Here is a 22071-nt window from a genome sequence, read left to right as displayed (position 1 = left end):
CGTGGGCCAAATAAAACCACCCGTGGGCCAAATAAAACCACCCGTGGGCCAAATAAAACCACCGTGGGCCAAATAAAACCACAGTGGGCCAAATAAAACCACCGTGGGCCAAATAAAACCACCCGTGGGCCAAATAAAACCACCGTGGGCCAAATAAACCACTGTGGGCCAAATAAAACCACCAGTGGGCCAAATAAAACCACCCGTGGGCCAAATAAAACCACCCGTGGGCCAAATAAAACCACCGTGGGCAAATAAAACCACTGTGGGCCAAATAAAACCACCCGTGGGCCAAATAAAACCACCCGTGGGCCAAATAAAACCACCGTGGGCCAAATAAAACCACCCGTGGGCCAAATAAAACCACCCGTGGGCCAAATAAAACCACCCGTGGGCCAAATAAAACCACCCGTGGGCCAAATAAAACCACCGTGGGCCAAATAAAACCACCCGTGGGCCAAATAAAACCACCCGTGGGCCAAATAAAACCACCGTGGGCAAAATAAAACCACCCGTGGGCCAAATAAAACCACCCGTGGGCCAAATAAAACCACCGTGGGCCAAATAAAACCACCCGTGGGCCAAATAAAACCACCCGTGGGCCAAATAAAAACCACCCGTGGGCCAAATAAAACCACCGTGGGCCAAATAAAACCACCCGTGGGCCAAATAAAACCACAGTGGGCCAAATAAAACCACCGTGGGCCAAATAAAACCACCCGTGGGCCAAATAAAACCACCGTGGGCCAAATAAACCACTGTGGGCCAAATAAAACCACCCGTGGGCCAAATAAAACCACCCGTGGGCCAAATAAAACCACCCGTGGGCCAAATAAAACCACCGTGGGCCAAATAAAACCACCCGTGGGCCAAATAAAACCACCGTGGGCCAAATAAAACCACCGTGGGCCAAATAAAACCACCGTGGGCCAAATTGGGGAACCCTGCCTTATGGGATATTTGTTTGATGGACGTTTTCTTTCACCCATTCATCCTGAAATAATGATTGGTGTTAATTTACTGTACATGGTGCTTGACTTGGACTGAAATAGGTGCCTGTACTGATTTTGGGTGCTGTTTATATTTAGGTGCAAAAGCTGCACAATACATTGAGTTTGAGTTTATTTTTACAGGGACAGTGCACATTAATCAACGTTTCAGTAAAAGTGCCGGTTTTAGCCAGCCGGCTAATTTTCAACCGCAGTCCCTGGGCAGGTTATTAAAAACAATTACAATATAGACAATAGCAACATAGAACAAGACATAGCATACAGACATAGCAACATAGGACAAGCAAGACGTAGCATACAGACAGAGTAACATAGAACAAAAAGCAGCAAGACAAAATTCATAAAAGCAACAAAGTGTTTCCACACCTCACAAGTTACAGACAACAGACATGGAAAGCGGCAACACACAGCTAGGGACCATGTTCACAAATCTGATTGACCTTTAGCCATGTCTTCAAGCATTTTGTGAAAGTGTGATATGTGGTGCAGTTATGTGTGTCTGATGGCAGTGTATTCCAGACATGGGAAGCTCTCACAGAAAAAGCAGATTTACTAAAGGTGCTTTTCCTTAGGGGAACTACACAGTCACCTCTCATGGCAGACCTTGTGGATCTGCTGCCATATGTTTGGGTTTTCTGTTTAACAAAAATACTGAGTGGAGGGGGAGCCAAGCCATTTAGGATCTTGAATACAAGACATGCATCGGTGTATTGCACAAGATTTTCCCAACTCAGGAGCTCATGCTTTCTGAGGATGTGACAGTGATGATGGCTATTGGGCTTCCTATCAAGCACTTTGAGAGCCTGTTTGTAGACAGACTGAATAGGTCTTACTGTTGTACAGCAAGCTTGGGCCCAACTAGTCAAGCAGTATGTTAAGTGGGGGAGTATCATAGATTTGAAGTACAGTTTTGCTACCTCTGTAGTCAAACAATTTCGTATAAATCGGAAATTAGCTAGGTTGAATTTGGTTATTTGAATTACCTTTTTCACATGCTTTTTAAAAGAGAGGTTGGAATCAAGTATGATGCCAAGGTACTTAAAATCAGATACCACCTGGAGCTTCTCCCCTGACACATAGACATCTGGCTCAGTAGCATCTGTTGCCCTCTTTGTGAAGAACATGCAAACAGTTTTTTTCACATTGAGATGCAAACACGAGTCACTGAGCCACTTTGTAACCTGGACCATTACAGTAGTGAGTTCTTGTGCAGCTTGTTGTTTGCTCTTTGCATGCACATATATCACTGTATCATCTGCATACATTTGAACTTCAGACCCAGTACAGACAGAAGGCAGATCATTAATGTACAGGCTGAACAGGAGGGGCCCCAGTATTGACCCTTGGGGCACGCCCACATCATAGCTAAGAGTGGGCGACAGCTCATTGCTCACTCTGACACACTGAGTTCTGCCTTCAAGGTATGATTTCATCCATCTCAAGGCATCGGGGGAAAAGTTGAACTTGGACAATTTTGTGATGAGAATCTCATGGTTAACAGTATCAAAAGCCTTCCTTAGGTCCAGAAACACAGCCCCAACAACGCCCCCTTTGTCCATCTTGGACTTCACATTTTCCAGAAGAAAGCAGTTGGCCGTTTCTGTGGAGTGTTTCGCTCTGAAGCCAAACTGCATGGAATGTAATGTGAAGGGGCTGTTGTTGAGGTGGGCAATCAGTTGTTCTGCTACACACTTTTCAACAACCTTTGACACCACAGGTAGTATACTAATGGGCCTGTAGTTACTCACGTCAGCAGGGTCGCCTGATTTAAAGATGGCCGTTATTATGGCCGACTTCCATCCCCTTGGAAACACCCCGAGACCAATAGATGTGTTGGTGACCTTAGTAATGGGGCCAATGAGTGACTCTTTGTAGTTTTTAAGAAAGGTAGAGTCCATCCCAAACACATCTTTGGCTTTAGAGTTCTTTAGAGCTAACGTTTGAGCTAACGTTCTACAAGAGGAACAGGAGCTCAAGCAGTAGAACATTTGTGGTGCCGGTACTCAGCTCCGGTGAGCTCCTGTTCCAAGTCAAGTACTGATTGCCCATGCTCACTGTATGTGCACATTGTCGACAAGAGGTACATAAAACAGGGTGTATAAACTGTATGTCTATAAAATAACAAAATAACATGCTGACGTTGAGTTCTCATTCATTTTCCAGATTCTTACTGGAGTTTGACAAGAAAACGTCTAAAAACAAATGTCTGTGATTACGATACTTTCATGAAAAATCAAGACACAGTATATGTTATTATTACTTTAGTCTTGTTTACACAGCAGTACTGTAGACATATGTCTATGCCTATGTCTTGATTGGGGCGGCAGGTAGCCTAGATGTTAGAGCATTGGGACAGTAATCGAAAGGCTGCTAGATTGAATCCCTGAGGTAAAGGTAAGGTTAAAATCTGTCGTTCTGCCCCTGTTAAGGACAGTTAAACCACTGTTCCTAGGCCGTCATTGTAAATAAGAATTTGTTCATAACTGACTTGCCTAAAGGAAAAATAAAATTGCTCTGTTATAGTGTACTGTGGTGATGTGTCCTGCAGGTGGCAGTACAGTCCCTGTGGAACATGAGGCTGGCAGTGTTTGTGAAGCCAGAGCACGAGAGTCGCATCAGCCATGTGAACACAGCCAGTGTGAAGACTGGCCTGGGGAACACACTGGGTATGATGCCAGGCCTCTACTTGGGTCGTTTATGGGTCGGCTACCCATAACACCACACCCTCCTCCCCCTTCTCTCAGAAAACCACACGGTGGCCAACTTCCAAAGACATCAGAGCATGATTAAGAGGAATGAAATGTGTTTTTAATTGCTCAGTTTAACCTTTAAAATGGATGTGTTTCCAGGAAATAAGGGTGCTGTTGGGGTCTCCTTCCTCTTCAACAGTACCTCTTTTGGGTTTGTTAACTGCCATCTGACCTCTGGCAGTGAGAAAGTAGTCAGGTATGCACAGCCATTTCCTATGTCCAGCTGTTTGGTACATCATTTGGGTGTTGGTTGACTGGTAGAACATTTGGCTGTTCAACACAGATGTCATCAGATTGATGTGTACGGTGTGACATGCCAGGGCTGTACAGTGTGTGAATGTTTCTACTGTATGCTCGCAGCATATCTATGTGTGTCCCTAAATGTCCCTGTGCTTGTGGTCCTGTCAGGAGGAACCAGAACTTTGCCGACATCCTCAGGCTGTTGTCCCTGGGTGACCGGCAGCTCAGTGCCTTTGACGTGAGCCTGCGCTTCACACATCTCTTCTGGTGTGGAGACCTCAACTACAGACTGGACCTGGATGTACAGGTTAGACAAACCCGTCTCCTCTTTCATTGTGCCCCCAGAAAATAGATCACATCTAGTGTAACCCGGAAAACGAGAATCTCCATAGACCCAGAGCCTTGCCTTGCTTTCTCTTACACTGAATCTGTGTTCCTCTCATGGCTGTTCCCGTTTTACAGGACATTCTTAAACATGTGTCCAAGCGGGAGTTTGATGAGCTCATGTGTGCTGATCAGCTAACACAAGAACGACACAAGAGAAAGGCCTTTCTCAATTTCAGTGAGTAGCATCCTAGTGCTCCTCGTCCTCCCAGTTGATGTCAAACTGTTTGTTTATGTGTGGGTGAAAATAGCTGTGTTATTGATTCTGCTCCGTCAATTCTCCTCTTCATTGCTTTTGTCTCAGAATCTACCCCCTCGCTCTCTTATCTCTCTCTCTCTCTCCACTTCAATTTCAATTGAAGGGCTTTATTGGCATGGGAAACATATGTTTACATTGCCAAAGCAAGTGAAGTAGATAATAAACACAAGTGAAATAAACAATGCAAAATGAACAGTAAACATTACACTCAAAAAAGTTTCAAAAGAATAAAGACATTTCAAATGTCAAATGTCATATTATGTGCAAATAGTTAAAGTACAAAAGGGAAGATAAATAAAGATAGGTTGTGTTTACAATGGTGTTTGTTCTTCACTGGTTGCCCTTTTCTTGTGGTAACAGGTCACAAATCTTGCCGCTGTGATGGCACACTGTGGTATCTCTCCTATCTCTCTCTCTCTCTCTCTCTCTCTCCTATATCTCTCTCCATTTCTCTCTCTTTGTCCTGGTTTAAGAGGAAGAGAAGATTGTGTTTCCGCCCACCTATCGGTACGAGAGGGGGTCCAGGGACAGCTACCTGTGGCAGAAGTACAAGACCTCTGGCGTGAGTCTACCTAACTGTGACACTCTCTGACACAACCTCTCAAAGCTACATCATGTCCCACTTCATGCTGTTGTCTGAATGACATTCAATCCGAAAGTGATGAGTAATCCACCCAAAGCATTACTTGTGAGCCTTGTGAAGCTGTCAACAAAGAAGGACATTTCATAATGCTAGCTTGGGAAGCTTTGCTATTGCAACAACTGTACCATACACCCCTAAATAGACTAAACAGAGACATATAGCTCCCTACCGGACTTCCTTTATGTGTAACCCAATCGGTTTTTATGGGGTTAACAGGGGTCACAGGGCTAATAATACCTCACAGGCTGAAATGGCTGGTAGGATTGAAGTGCAGGGTTCCCTTCGTTGTATAATTCAATTTTGAATCAATTCTATTTTCACATACCCCACATCTAACACAAACAGACTTTACATATAGTCATTACTCTGTTCTGTGTCAACAGGTGCGTGTCAATGTGCCGTCATGGTGTGACCGGATTCTGTGGAAGTCCTACTCAGAGACACATATCACCTGCAACTCCTATGGTGGGTTTAAGTTTAGGACATCTTTTTTAGGTTCATAACATTATCCTCAGACATAACAGCATTGTGGTTTAGCATTTAGACACAGCAAATTGGAAATCATAGTATTATTTCCTGTGGCATTCCAAAATGAGACATTTCGTGGCCATTTCTTTCATTGTTTTCCTGTAAAATGTGAGAGGCCCTGTTAAGGTATGATTGGCAACTCCTACGTCCTCTGGTCTGTGGTCCTCAGACGAACAGTCATTTCCTCACCGCGGCTCTGACTCCAGGGCCATGCTTTTGACTTCCATCAGCAAACACAGTATACTCACCATACACCATCACAGCCATTAAAGGATGGTTCGTTTAGTCTATGCCACAGGTTTTGATGATAATGTCGAACAACATAGAGTACTGAAGTCATCATCAGTAACATAAGAATGCTCATTTGATGGTACACTTAGCAGCATAATGATAACGGACAGGTCGGTATCATTATGACAGGTCGGTATCATTATGACAGGTCGGTATCATTATGACTGGTCTGTATCATTATGACAGGTCGGTATCATTATGACAGGTCTGTATCATTATGACTGGTCTGTATCATTATGACAGGTCGGTATCATTATGACAGGTCGGTATCATTATGACAGGTATGTATCATTATGACAGGTCTGTATCATTACGACAGGTCTGTATCATTATGACAGGTCTGTATCATTATGACAGGTCTGTATCATTACGACAGGTCTGTATCATTATGACTGGTCTGTATCATTATGACAGGTCTGTATCATTATGACTGGTCTGTATCATTATGACAGGTCGGTATCATTATGACTGGTCTGTATCATTATGACTGGTCTGTATCATTATAACAGGGCTGTATCATTATGACTGGTCTGTATCATTATAACAGAGCTGTAGTATCATTATGACTGGTCTGTATCATTATGACAGGTCTGTATCATTATGACAGGGCTGTATCATTATGACAGGTCTGTATCATTATGACTGGTCTGTATCATTATGACAGATCGGTATCATTATGACTGGTCTGTATCATTATGACTGGTCTGTATCATTATGACTGGTCTGTATCATTATAACAGATCTTCATCATTATGACTGGTCTGTATCATTTTAACAGAGCTGTAGTATCATTATGACTGGTCTGTATCATTATAACAGATCTTCATCATTATGACTGGTCTGTATCATTATAACAGAGCTGTAGTATCATTATGACTGGTCTGTATCATTATGACAGGTCTGTATCATTATGACTGGTCTGTATCATTATGACTGGTCTGTATCATTATAACAGAGCTGTAGTATCATTATGACTGGTCTGTATCATTATAACAGATCTTCATCATTATGACTGGTCTGTATCATTATAACAGAGCTGTAGTATCATTATGACTGGTCTGTATCATTATAACAGGTCTGTATCATTATGACTGGTCTGTATCATTATAACAGATCTTCATCATTATGACTGGTCTGTATCATTATAACAGAGCTGTAGTATCATTATGACTGGTCTGTATCATTATGACAGGTCTGTATCATTATGACTGGTCTGTATCATTATGACTGGTCTGTATCATTATAACAGAGCTGTAGTATCATTATGACTGGTCTGTATCATTATAACAGATCTTCATCATTATGACTGGTCTGTATCATTATAACAGAGCTGTAGTATCATTATGACTGGTCTGTATCATTATAACAGGTCTGTATCATTATGACTGGTCTGTATCATTATAACAGGGCTGTATCATTATGACTGGTCTGTATCATTATAACAGAGCTGTAGTATCATTATGACTGGTCTGTATCATTATGACAGGTCTGTATCATTATGACAGGGCTGCATCATTATGACAGGTCTGTATCATTATGACTGGTCTGTATCATTATGACAGGTCGGTATCATTATGACTGGTCTGTATCATTATGACTGGTCTGTATCATTATGACTGGTCTGTATCATTATAACAGATCTTCATCATTATGACTGGTCTGCATAATTTTAACAGAGCTGTAGTATCATTATGACTGGTCTGTATCATTATAACAGATCTTCATCATTATGACTGGTCTGTATCATTATAACAGAGCTGTAGTATCATTATGACTGGTCTGTATCATTATGACAGGTCTGTATCATTATGACTGGTCTGTATCATTATAACAGAGCTGTAGTATCATTATGACTGGTCTGTATCATTATAACAGATCTTCATCATTATGACTGGTCTGTATCATTATAACAGAGCTGTAGTATCATTATGACTGGTCTGTGTCATTATAACAGGTCTGTATCATTATGACTGGTCTGTATCATTATAACAGGGCTGTATCATTATGACTGGTCTGTATCATTATAACAGAGCTGTAGTATCATTATGACTGGTCTGTATCATTATAACAGGTCTGTATCATTATGACTGGTCTGTATCATTATGACTGGTCTGTATCATTATGACTGGTGTCACGTCCTGACATGAGATATCTGTTTTCTTTATATTTTGGTCAGGTCAGGGTGTGACTAGGGTGGGTACGTTAGTTTTGTATTGTCTAGGGTTTTTGTATGTCAAGGGTTGTTGTAGGTCTAGGTGTTTTGTATCTCTATGGTGGCCTGATATGTTTCCCAATCAGAGGCAGCTGTTTATCGTTGTCTCTGATTGGGGATCATATTTAGGTGGCCATTTTCCCTTTGGTGTTTGTGGGTTCTTGTTCTATGTTTAGTTGCCTGTCTGCACTATCCATATAGCTTCACGGTTTGTTTTGTTATTTTGTTAGTTTGTTCAGTGTTCATTTGTTAAAATAAATAAGAATGTATGCATACTACGCTGCGCCTTGGTCTCCTCCTTACAACGGCCATGACAACTGGGCTGTATCATTATGACAGGGCTGTATCATTATGACTGGCCTGTATCATTATGACTGGTCTGTATCATTATGACTGGTCTGTATCATTATGACTGGTCTGTATCATTGTGACTGGTCTGTATCATTATGACTGGTCTGTATCATTATGACTGGTCTGTATCATTATGACTGGTCTGTATCATTATGACTGGTCTGTATCATTGTGACTGGTCTGTATCTTTATAACTGGTCTGTATCTTTATGACAGGTCTGTATCATTGTAACTGGTCTGTATCATTGTGACTGGTCTGTATAATTATGACTGGTCTGTATCATTATGACCGGTCTGTATCATTGTGACTGGTCTGTATCTTTATAACTGGTCTGTATCTTTATGGTCTGTATCTTTATGACAGGTCTGTATCATTGTAACTGGTCTGTATCATTGTGACTGGTCTGTATAATTATAACAGGGCTGTATCATTATGACTGGTCTGTATCATTATGACTGGTCTGTATCATTATGACAGGTCGGTATCATTATGACAGGTCGGTATCATTATGACTGGTCTGTATCTTTATAACTGGTCTGTATCTTTAAAACTGGTCTGTATCTTTATGACAGGTCTGTATCATTGTGACTGGTCTGTATCATTATGACTGGTCTGTATCATTATGACTGGTCTGTATCATTATGACTGGTCTGTATCATTGTGACTGGTCTGTATCTTTATAACTGGTCTGTATCTTTATGAAAGGTCTGTATCATTGTAACTGGTCTGTATCATTGTGACTGGTCTGTATAATTATAACAGGGCTGTATCATTATGACTGGTCTGTATCTTTATGACAGGTCTGTATCATTGTGACTGGTCTATATCATTGTGACTGGTCTGTATCATTGTGACTGGTCTGTATCATTATGACTGGTCTGTATCATTGTGACTGGTCTGTATCATTGTGACTGGTCTGTATCTTTATAACTGGTCTGTATCTTTATGACAGGTCTGTATCACTATGACAGGCTGTATAATTATATCAGGGCTGTATCATTATGACTGGTCTGTATCATTATGACTGGTCTGTATCATTGTGACTGGTCTGTATCTTTATAACTGGTCTGTATCTTTATGACAGGTCTGTATCACTATGACAGGCTGTATAATTATATCAGGGCTGTATCATTATGACTGGTCTGTATCATTATGACTGGTCTGTATCATTGAGACTGGTCTGTATCTTTATAACTAGTCTGTATCTTTATGACAGGTCTGTATCACTATGACAGGCTGTATAATTATATCAGAGCTGTATCATTATGACTGGTCTGTATCATTATGACTGGTCTGTATCATTGTGACTGGTCTGTATCTTTATAACTGGTCTGTATCTTTATGACAGGTCTGTATCACTATGACAGGCTGTATAATTATATCAGGGCTGTATCATTATGACTGGTCTGTATCATTGTGACTGGTCTGTATCTTTATAACTGGTCTGTATCTTTATGACAGGTCTGTATCACTATGACAGGCTGTATAATTATAACAGGGCTGTATCATTTTGACTGGGCTGTATCATTATGACTGGTCTGTAGCATTATGACCGGTCTGTATCTTTATGACAGGTCTGTATCATTATGACTTTTCTGTATCATTATGACAGGTCTGTATCATTATGACAGGTCTGTATCATTATGACAGGGCTGTATCATTATGACAGGTCTGTATCATTATGACCTTTCTGTATCATTATGACAGGTCTGTATCATTATGACAGGTCTGTATCATTATGACTTTTCTGTATCATTATGACAGGTCTGTATCATTATGACAGGTCTGTATCATTATGACTGGTCTGTATCATTATGACAGGTCTGTATCATTATGACCTTTCTGTATCATTATGACAGGTCTGTATCATTATGACAGGGCTGTATCATTATGACAGGTCTGTATCATTATGACAGGTCTGTATCATTATGACAGGTCTGTATCATTATGACAGGGCTGTATCATTATGACTTTTCTGTATCATTATGACAGGTCTGTATCATTATGACAGGTCTGTATCATTATGACAGGTCTGTATCACTATGACAGGCTGTATAATTATATCAAGGCTGTATCATTATGACTGGTCTGTATCATTATGACTGGTCTGTATCATTGTGACTGGTCTGTATCTTTATAACTGGTCTGTATCTTTATGACAGGTCTGTATCACTATGACAGGCTGTATAATTATAACAGGGCTGTATCATTTTGACTGGGCTGTATCATTATGACTGGTCTGTATCATTATGACCGGTCTGTATCTTTATGACAGGTCTGTATCATTATGACTTTTCTGTATCATTATGACAGGTCTGTATCATTATGACAGGTCTGTATCATTATGACAGGGCTGTATCATTATGACAGGTCTGTATCATTATGACCTTTCTGTATCATTATGACAGGTCTGTATCATTATGACAGGTCTGTATCATTATGACTTTTCTGTATCATTATGACTGGTCTGTATCATTATGACAGGTCTGTATCATTATGACCTTTCTGTATCATTATGACAGGTCTGTATCATTATGACTGGGCTGTATCATTATGACAGGGCTGTATCATTATGACAGGTCTGTATCATTATGACAGGTCTGTATCATTATGACAGGTCTGTATCATTATGACAGGTCTGTATCATTATGACAGGGCTGTATCATTATGACTTTTCTGTATCATTATGACAGGTCTGTATCATTATGACTGGGCTGTATCATTATTACAGGTCTGTATCATTATGACAGGTCTGTATCATTATGACAGGTCTGTATCATTATGACAGGTCTGTATCATTATGACTGGGCTGTATCATTATGACAGGTCTGTATCATTATGACTTTTCTGTATCATTATGACAGGTCTGTATCATTATGACAGGTCTGTATCATTATGACAGGTCTGTATCATTATGACTGGGCTGTATCATTATGACTGGGCTGTATCATTATGACTGGGCTGTATCATTATGACTGGGCTGTATCATTATGACAGGTCTGTATCATTATGACAGGTCTGTATCATTATGACAGGTCTGTATCATTATGACAGGTCTGTATCATTATGACTGGGCTGTATCATTATGACTGGGCTGTATCATTATGACTGGGATGTATCATTATGACAGGTCGGTATCATTATGACTGGTCTGTATCATTATGACAGGTCGGTATCATTATGACTGGTCTGTATCATTATGACAGGTCGGTATCATTATGACAGGTCGGTATCATTGTGACTGGTCTGTATCTTTATAACTGGTCTGTATCTTTATGACAGGTCTGTATCACTATGACAGGCTGTATAATTATATCAGGGCTGTATCATTATGACAGGTCTGTATCATTACGACAGGTCTGTATCATTATCACTGGTCTGTATCATTATGACAGGTCTGTATCATTATGACTGGTCTGTATCATTGTGACTGGTCTGTATCTTTATAACTGGTCTGTATCTTTATGACAGGTCTGTATCACTATGACAGGCTGTATAATTATATCAGGGCTGTATCATTATGACTGGTCTGTATCATTATGACTGGTCTGTATCATTGTGACTGGTCTGTATCTTTATAACTGGTCTGTATCTTTATGACAGGTCTGTATCACTATGACAGGCTGTATAATTATAACAGGGCTGTATCATTTTGACTGGGCTGTATCATTTTGACTGGGCTGTATCATTATGACCGGTCTGTATCTTTATGACAGGTCTGTATCATTATGACAGGTCTGTATCATTATGACTGGTCTGTATCATTATGACAGGTCGGTATCGTTATGACTGGTCTGTATCATTATGACTGGTCTGTATCATTATAACAGATCTTCATCATTATGACTGGTCTGTATCATTATAACAGAGCTGTAGTATCATTATGACTGGTCTGTATCATTATAACAGGGCTGTATCATTATGACTGGTCTGTATCATTATAACAGAGCTGTAGTATCATTATGACTGGTCTGTATCATTATGACAGGTCTGTATCATTATGACTGGGCTGTATCATTATCATAGGTCTGTATCATTATGACAGGTCTGTATCCTTATGACAGGTCTGTATCATTTTGACTGGGCTGTATCATTATCATATGTCTGTATCATTATGACAGGTCTGTATCATTATGACAGGTCTGTATCATTATGACAGGTCTGTATCATTATGACAGGTCTGTATCATTATGACAGGGCTGTATCATTATGACTGAGATCTCTGTGTCTGTCTCCAGGTTGTACAGATGACATGTTCACCAGTGACCACTCGCCTGTTTTCGCCACGTTCCATATAGGGGTGACATCAAAGTTCAAAACAGGTGAAGTCATTGTAGTTATTTGGGCATAATCATTTTGATTAATATACGTAATATAATATAACGTTTATGCTTGCTTGTGACCCTTTAATGCCTCCAAACAGAGCCAAGCTTGAGCATGGAGAGGGCCTGGATAGAGTTGGAGGGCATCGAGGCTATTGTGAAGACAGCCGGCAAAGCCAAGTTCTTCATTGAGTTTCACTCATCCTGCCTTGACGGTGCTTTGTCTTTCATAATATGTTCTCAGATAGTTAATCTGAAGTTCTATAATTTAATGATGTGATGAATGACTTTGTTTTCTTGCAGAGATCCGCCGTTCCATAGAGAATGACTCACAGAGCTGTGACGTGCCTTGCTTCCTGAAACTGGGCTGGTCTTCCAAGCAGCTGCCCAAGGTAAATAAATCAATCTGGAGATAGATGACCAGACCCATCCCAAAGACGCATACAATGCGTTAGGAAAGTATACAGACCCCTTCACTTTTTCCACATATTTGTCATAAAGCTACACACAATACCTGATCATGACAAAGCAAAAACAGGTTTTAAGACATTTTTGCTAATTTATGAACAATAAAAAACAGAAATACTTTATTTACATAAGTATTCAGACCCTTTGCTATGAGACTCGAAATTGAGCTCAGGTGCATCCTGTTTCCATTGATCATCCTTGAGATGTTTTTCATTGGTGTCCACCTGTGTTAAATTCAATTGAATCGACATGATTGGAAAGGCACACACCTGTCTATATAAAGGTCCCACAGTTGACAGTGCATGTCAGAGCAAAAACCAAGCCATGAGGTCAAAGGAATTGTCCATAGAGCTCCGAGACAGGATTGTGTCGAGGCACAGATCTGGGGAAGGGTACCAAAAAATGTCTGCAGCATTGAAGGTCCCCAAAAACACACTGGCCTCCATCATTCTTATATGAAAGAAGTTTGGAACCACCAAGACTTCCTAGAGCTGGCCGCCCGGACAAACTGAGCAATTCGGGGAGAAGGGCCTTGGTCAAGGAGGTGACCTAGAACCCGTTGGTCACTCTGACAGAGCTCCAGAGTTCCTCTGTGGAGATGGGAGAACCTCCCAGAAAGACAACCATCTCTGCAGCACTCCACCAATCAGGCCTTTATGGTAGAGTGCCCAGACGGAAGCCACTCCTCAGTAAATGGCACATGACAGCCCGCTTGGAGTTTGCCAAAGGCACCTAAAGGACTCTCAGACCATTAGAAACAAGATTCTCTGGTCTGAATGCCAAGCGTCACGTCTGGAGGAAACCTGGCACCATCCCTACAGTAAAGCATGGTGGTGGCAGCATCATGCTGTGGGGATGTTTTTCAGCAACAGGGACTGGGAGACTAGTCAGGATCGAGGGAAAGATGAACGGAGCAAAGTACAGAGAGATCCTTGATGAAAACCTGCTCCAGAGCTCTCAGGACCTCAAACTTGGGCGACGATTCACCTTCCAACAGGACAACAACCCTAAGCACACAGCCAAGACAACACGAGTTGCTTCGGGACAAGTCTCGGACTTGAACCCGATCGAACATCTCTGGAGAGACCTGAAAATAGCTGTGCAGCGACACTCCCCATCCAACCTGACAGAGCTTGAGAGGATCTGCAGAGAACAATGGGAGAAATTCCCCATATACAGGTGTGATAAGCTTATAGTATCATTCTCAAGAAGACTTGAGGCTGTAATTGCTGCCAAAGGAGCTTCAACAAAGTACTGAGTAAAGGGTATGAATACTTATGTAAATGTGATATTGCAAAAAATTTAGATTGATGAGGGGGAAAAAATATATATGTTTAGAATGCACTGTAGCTAACCTTTGTGTGTGTCTACATATCATAGCTTCTCCCGATCGTCTCTGACATGGAGTACCTTCAGGATCAGCACCTCCTGCTGTGCGTCAAGTCATGTGATGGGTTTGAGTCATACGGTTGGTCATGAGTCTTTTATTTCACCTTTATTTAACTTGGCAAGTCAGTTAAGAACAAATTCTTATTTACAAAGACGGCCTACACCGGCCAAACCCTAACCAGGATGACGCTGGGCCAATTGTGCTCCGCCCTATAGGACTTCCGATCACTGCCGGTTGTGATACAGCCCGGGATTGAACCAGGATCTGTAGTGACGCCGCTAGCACTGTGATGCAGTGCCTTAGAACACTGCCCCACTCGAGAGCCCATAAGTCCTTCCCTTCATGTTCATAACCACCACCATTCACTACTTTGCCTCTCATCAGTCATTTTGCAAGAAGTCAATCAACGCCCCCTTGAAACCTATTCATTGACAAGTGTATTTTAGGCACAGATCAATGACCAGTTCACCTTTTCCAAGTCTTAATCTTAACCATTACGGGAGAAAGAAGCTTCATCCCACTTCACTGTTGATTCTACTGTTGGTCCTGTAGGTGAGTGCTGTGTGGCGCTGCGCTCCCTCATCGGCGCGGCGGAGCAGTTTGAGACGTTTCTGACCCACCGGGGCGAGGAGATGGGCTCCATACGTGGGCAGGTCAGGGTCCACGTGCCCAAGGACCGGCGAAGAACACGTGAGAAGATCTACGGTAGGTTAGCCTGCTGCCATCCTGCCAACCTCTCCTCTCTTCACTCTGCTCTCCTCTCTTCACTCTGCTCTCCTCTCTTCACTCTGCTCTCCTCTCTTCACTCTGCTCTCCTCTCTTCACTCTGCTCTCCTCTCTTCACTCTGCTCTCCTCTCGTTTAGTCTCTTCACTCTGCTCTCCTCTCTTCACTCTGCTCTCCTCTCTTCACTCTGCTCTCCTCTCGTTTAGTCTCTTCACTCTGCTCTCCTCTCTTCACTCTGCTCTCCTCTCTTCACTCTGCTCTCCTCTCTTCACTCTGCTCTCCTCTCGTTTAGTCTCTTCACTCTGCTCTCCTCTCTTCACTCTGCTCTCCTCTCGTTTAGTCTCTTCACTCTGCTCTCCTCTCTTCACTCTGCTCTCCTCTCTTCACTCTGCTCTCCTCTCTTCACTCTGCTCTCCTCTCGTTTAGTCTCTTCACTCTGCTCTCCTCTCTTCACTCTGCTCTCCTCTCTTCACTCTGCTCTCCTCTCTTCACTCTGCTCTCCTCTCTTCACTCTGCTCTCCTCTCGTTTAGTCTCTTCACTCTGCTCTCCTCTCTTCACTCTGCTCTCCTCTCTTCACTCTGCTCTCCTCTCTTCACTCTGCTCTCCTCTCATTTAGTCTCTTCACTCTGCTCTCCTCTCTTCACTCTGCTCTCCTCTCTTCACTCTGCTCTCCTCTCGTTTAGTCTCTTCACTCTGCACTCCTCTCTTCACTCTGCTTTCCTCTCTTCACTCTGCTCTCCTCTCTTCACTCTGCTCTCCTCTCTTCACTCTGCTCTCCTCTCTTCACTCTGCTCTCCTCTCTTCACTCTGCTCTCCTCTCGTTTAGTCTCTTCACTCTGCTCTCCTCTCTTCACTCTGCTCTCCTCTCTTCACTCTGCTCTCCTCTCTTCACTCTGCTCTCCTCTCATTTAGTCTCTTCACTCTGCTCTCCTCTCTTCACTCTGCTCTCCTCTCTTCACTCTGCTCTCCTCTCGTTTAGTCTCTTCACTCTGCACTCCTCTCTTCACTCTGCTTTCCTCTCTTCACTCTGCTCTCCTCTCTTCACTCTGCTCTCCTCTCTTCACTCTGCTCTCCTCTCTTCACTCTGCTCTCCTCTCTTCACTCTGCTCTCCTCTCGTTTAGTCTCTTCACTCTGCTCTCCTCTCTTCACTCTGCTCTCCTCTCGTTTAGTCTCTTCACTCTGCTCTCCTCTCTTCACTCTGCTCTCCACTCGTTTAGTCTCTTCACTCTGCTCTCCTCTCTTCACTCTCCACTCTTCTCGTTTCGTCTCCTCTCTTCACTCTGCTCGTACTATCGCTTCTCGCTGGGTTTCCATCGTGACAGTCCATGTGCCCTCTTGCTCTCCTGTGTATCTCTCAATGCTTCCTCTATTTGGCTCCTCAATGATCCACATCTTGGCTTTCTCTCTCTGGTCTCTGCCCTGGTTTCTTCTTTTTGGCTCCTCAATGATCCAAGGCTTGACTTTTTCTCTCTCTGGTCTCTGCCCTGACTTCCTCTTTTTGGCTCCTCAATGATCCAAGGCTTTCTCTCTCTCTCTGGTCTCTACCCTTACTTCCTATTTTTGGCTCCTCAATGATCCAAGGCTTTCTCTCTCTCTCTGGTCTCTACCCTTACTTCCTATTTTTGGCTCCTCAATGACCCAAGGCTTTCTCTCTGGTCTCTGGTCTCTGATCTCTGCCCTGACTTCCTCTTTTTGGCTCCTCAATGATTCAAGGCTTTCTCTCTCTCTCTGGTCTCTACCCTTACTTCCTATTTTTGGCTCCTCAATGACCCAAGGCTTTCTCTCTGGTCTCTGGTCTCTGATCTCTGCCCTGACTTCCTCTTTTTGGCTCCTCAATGATCCAAGGCTTTCTCTCTGGTCTCTGGTCTCTGATCTCTGCCCTGACTTCCTCTTTTTGGCTCCTCAATAATCCAAGGCTTTCTCTCTTTCTGGTCTCTGCCCTGACTTCCTCTTTTTGGCTCCTCAATGATCCAAGGCTTTCTCTCTCTCTGGTCTCTGGCCTGACTTCCTCTATTTGGTTCCTCAACAATCCAAGGCTTTCTCTCTCTCTGGTCTCTGCCCTTACTTCCTATTTTTGGCTCCTCAATGATCCAAGGCTTTCTCTCTCTCTGGTCTCTGCCCTGGCATCCTCTTTTGGCTCCTCCCTGGCTGAGCCTGACCAGATGCGTCCTGACACATTCAAAGGATACAGTGTGAGTGGGTGCCCTTAACCCTATAGGTCAAGCCTCACACATTGCCATGGCAACACACAAACACTGCCACCACATGCTAGTCTGGGTCTTTACCCCAGACAACACACAACATATGAAGAAGACATGAGTTATATCATGTCCAGTAAACACCTGTTGGCTTTTTCAGAGTGGTTCTGCTTCGAGAAGGACGAGAAGGGTCTGGTGAGGGGACACTTGTCTCCTCAGTCCACTCAGGCACCTATCAGCCGGTGAGGATATTTTGGAGTTTTTCAAGACGCTCACAGTGAAACTAACATACATTGTCAACATTTGATTAAAGATGTAGTTGGTTAGTGATGGGCATATAGTTATGGTTTACTCTCATTATGATTTGTCCATTCATTTCAGATCCTCACCCCCTCCACCCAAGCCAGCCCCTAGCAGTTACACAAACCCCGCTTACTTCATATTTGAAGGTGTGTCTGTCCTGCGCAGGGTGGAGGAGGCTACACCCCCTCGTAGGGACCTCCAAGTGGTCTGGGCCGGCGACTCAGCGCTGCAGCTCCCAAAGCTCTCTGGGGGGCGTGGCTATGACAGGAAGTCCGCTCGCAGGTCGGACTTCACTGAAATCGAGATTCCAGGCATCCTGCCCCACTACTCCTCCTCCAATGACCATCATCCTCCCCAGGCCAACTCCTCCTATCAGCTCTTCCCAGCAAAAAACCCATCGCCAATCCCCCCTGCCGCAAACCCCACCACCACCTCTCACTATCATGAACAGCCCATACAACCACAACCAAGCAAAAACAATGTTGTCCAGGACGCCATCCTGCCTCCCAAGTACCTGAGGAACATGTACACGGACCACTCCGCTGTCATCAGAGAGACCCCCAGGAGAGAACAGCCTAGGGTGCACCAACAGGAACGAGCCAGCCCTGTAAGGAGCAGCAAACCCACCTCCCTCTACCCCTATGTGTCCACCCACGTGCCCCACGTCCAGGCCTCAGCCCCCTGGGTGGCGGAGCAGCCAGTTGAACCCCTAGGGGACCACTCCCTCACAGCCCTGCAGATTGCCAAGTCACTAAGTGAGGTGGACTTCTTCCCTGTGGACCTCAGGGCTCCATCCACACCAGGCCAGAGACCGGCCCAGAGGAATGACCTGGCCATGTCTACCGAGAGAGGCTACTGCTGGGAGAAAGAGGTGGGTGACTAGACACAATATGTAGAGAGTGGGACTAGTCATGGGCCAAAGGTTTTTCTTAAAGTTCACGTGATCAGGAAAAAGTCCTAGCCTCAATAATATGGCAACAGACACTTTGGTTTGGGCTCATTTTGAGAGGGATGTTTTGGGGGGGATGTCTAATGCAGGTCCTCCGTGGGGCTCCAGAGACTGTGCGGGAGCTACTCAGCACCCTGGGTCTGCAGAATTACACCCTGGGACTCAGCCTCAATGGCTGGGACGACCTGGACTACTTCAGGTGAGAGGAAGAATAATAGTCAATGGAAACGGATTATTTTGGTCTCAGTGGTCTAAGTCAGTTAGCGATACCTTTATGACCTTTGCCCTCTCCACAGTGGCATCACAGAGGAGGACCTGCGTGCAGCCGGAGTGTCAAACCCCTCGCATCGCCGGAGGATCCTGAAGAACCTACCCAGGATCTGGGATTCACTATAGACCTACTTACGTTGTTTGAGTTCTCAAACTGAAGCCGATGGACATCAGTGACAGATGCCTGCCATAATGGAATACAAGTCGCCTCTTCTCCACGCCATCATTTTATTTACAGTAACAACGAGTTGCTTTTATGCGAACACACAAAAGACGCAATGCATGTCCCATGAAATCCTCATCTCATATCCCTTACCATTCACGTGTACACCTTCAAATGAGAGATGTGGACTCAAGTCACTGTCAAACATTTTATATCCAATTTAGATCCACATAGCTAAATATTGATTATGCGTCTCCTCAGCAGTCACCAGAATGTAGTGTTTACTGAGCACTCACACCCATGACCTCTTCCCCTGCTCGTTCCACTCCTCTACCGATATAGAGAACAGCACAGAGCTTGTTAAAGCACTCAATAAAGGCCATGGAGGGGGAAATATATAGCTGTACATATTTGCCAGTCCACGTTTTAACATGGCCTGTAAAGTTAATATTAAAACTGCCTGGTTTGCTGTCTGATGGTAGCATTATGTTGTAACCGGGGTGTAGTTCTTCTTAGTGATAAGAGGAGAATCCATTGGGAGGAATTAGTGAACCCTGGGCTAGTTTATTTACATTCTGCCCATTACTCCTACATTGTATATCCTGTTTCTCTATCTGGTTATCTCTCTCTTAGACCATAACTCTTGTGTGCTCTTCAAGGGCCACACACCCATTTAACATGTGTTTCTGTGCACTGTACCATCTTTTTTTTTGACTGCCTTTTCAAACAGAATTGTATAAAAGGAACTGTTGACTGAGTGACAGATAGTGTGGGTTCTTGGACATTGCTATTGTGTGAACGTTTGAGGGCGTTAAACCTGTTCTTGATGCCTGTGGTTCTTTGTCAGCGGTGCCACTTAACTGTGGACCTTGGCACTTTACAACTTTATTCTCTGAAGGTTGTTGAAGGAAGTTCATGAGTTTTACATGTATATTACATTCATTCAACCCAATGGGAGACGATATGAATAAAACAATATTGTGACAACATTATGAAATGGACTGTACATATTTATCAGGACATTTGGGACCATGCAAAACAAATGAGATTGAGCATTGAGAGGTTTGATATCACAGACTGCACTATGGCATCATGTTTGTTGTGTCTTCATAGAAAACCATAAAACTATCCACACCAAGTTGGCTATTCCTCTCTTTATGAACAACACCTTGCTGGTACAAACATCCAACGGTGGGAAAGCCAATCCAGAAGACCACACCTTGATATAATCGTTACGCTAGAAAGCTAGGTATAACCACAATTACATTCCAATCATAGATTTGACCGAAACACAATTGAATAACTCCCATCACTCACTCAATTTGCAAAATCATCACAGGTTTAGTAATCATTTATGATTGTTTTATTTGCTAATCGTAACTTTTCTCAAAGTCTTTCTTCATTCGCCATCTTCCCGTTTAGACTTGAAGCAAAACTTCCTGTGTCTGTTTTCACACTATATCGTCACTTACACCCACAAAACCACACTACTCTGTCTCTGTGGTACACTCACCCGGTAGCTCAATAGATCAAGACCTGCATGTTTGAAGAAAAACATGTTCTCTCTTATGTAAATTGTGCCATTCCAAGAATGTAACCATTGAGCAACAGTCATCGTGGGAAAATAACAAGTATCAGTCCTTACAGCAAATGTTCTGCCAACACAAGGACACTGTATGTGGGTTAGCTAGTTCTGTCAGTACTACTCATTCTACTTCTATAGTTATCAACAGGTAAGAGTGGATGATGTGTTTGTCTGTGTGAGATGATGAGAAATCTGTATATATTATTGGTCTCTGTGTTAGCTATCTTCTGTGGTGGTGTATACAACACGACAGGTCATTTAGATAACATTTTTTATTTTTATTTTTTTATTTCACCTTTATTTAACCAGGTAGGCTAGTTGAGAACAAGTTCTCATTTGCAACTGCGACCTGGCCAAGATAAAGCAAGATAAAACATGAGCCAACACTTTCCTCTGATTCCCCTGACAGCAGGTATGTGTCAGTGACCGCCTGGCTGACCGCTGAGGCAAACGTGTACTGGTCTCCTCTCCTGGATTCAGACGCCGCTGGGTGATAAGACCCCTAGTCAGACTTCCACCGTAGCCACTCTCGTGATGTCATCACAGGACGTCCTCTTGTGATTCTGGGACTTTTGGCAGAATGTCAAAACAGTGATCCTGCCTGCTTCTCTATAAAACAAACAGCCATTGTCCTGCCACTACAGGAGGTTGGTTCAATGCCAGGTTTGGAACAAAGATGTCTTATACAGTGTGACTGTGATTCAGTGTGCTTGTGATAAGGTGTGACTGTTATTCAGTGTGGCTGTGATAATGTGTGACTGTGATTCAGTGTGACTGTGATACAGTGTGACTGTGATTCAGTGTGACTGTGATTCAGTGTGCTTGTGATAAGGTGTGACTGTGATTCAGTGTGGCTGTGATAATGTGTGACTGTGATTCAGTGTGACTGTGATACAGTGTGACTGTGATTCAGTGTGGCTGTGATAAGGTCTGACTGTGATTCAGTGTGGCTGTGATATGGGTTGACTGTGATTCAGTGTGACTGTGATACAGTGTGACTGTGATACAGTGTAACTGTGATTCTGTG

General features: G+C 43.2%; 1 protein-coding gene across 1 annotated transcript in view; it reads left to right on the top strand.

Moving 5' to 3' along the window:
• The window catches only part of LOC120061961 (phosphatidylinositol 3,4,5-trisphosphate 5-phosphatase 2B-like), a 33749-nt gene extending 13502 nt beyond the window's left edge, over nt 1–20247 (top strand). Inside the window, 15 exon segments of the mRNA XM_039011746.1 lie at nt 3559–3676; nt 3860–3956; nt 4169–4307; nt 4463–4562; nt 5117–5205; nt 5670–5751; nt 12908–12991; nt 13093–13206; nt 13295–13383; nt 14840–14927; nt 15402–15554; nt 17935–18016; nt 18156–18969; nt 19116–19225; nt 19323–20247. Of these exon segments, the coding sequence (XP_038867674.1) occupies nt 3559–3676; nt 3860–3956; nt 4169–4307; nt 4463–4562; nt 5117–5205; nt 5670–5751; nt 12908–12991; nt 13093–13206; nt 13295–13383; nt 14840–14927; nt 15402–15554; nt 17935–18016; nt 18156–18969; nt 19116–19225; nt 19323–19422 (2259 nt within the window). The 3' untranslated portion in view covers nt 19423–20247.
• Nucleotides 20248–22071: the final 1824 nt, after the last annotated feature.

This window comes from Salvelinus namaycush, chromosome 17 (assembly GCF_016432855.1).
Source record: "Salvelinus namaycush isolate Seneca chromosome 17, SaNama_1.0, whole genome shotgun sequence".
Lineage (NCBI taxonomy): Eukaryota > Metazoa > Chordata > Actinopteri > Salmoniformes > Salmonidae > Salvelinus > Salvelinus namaycush.
Note: the sequence above shows the minus strand (reverse complement) of the source record. Positions and strands in the feature narration are given on the sequence as shown.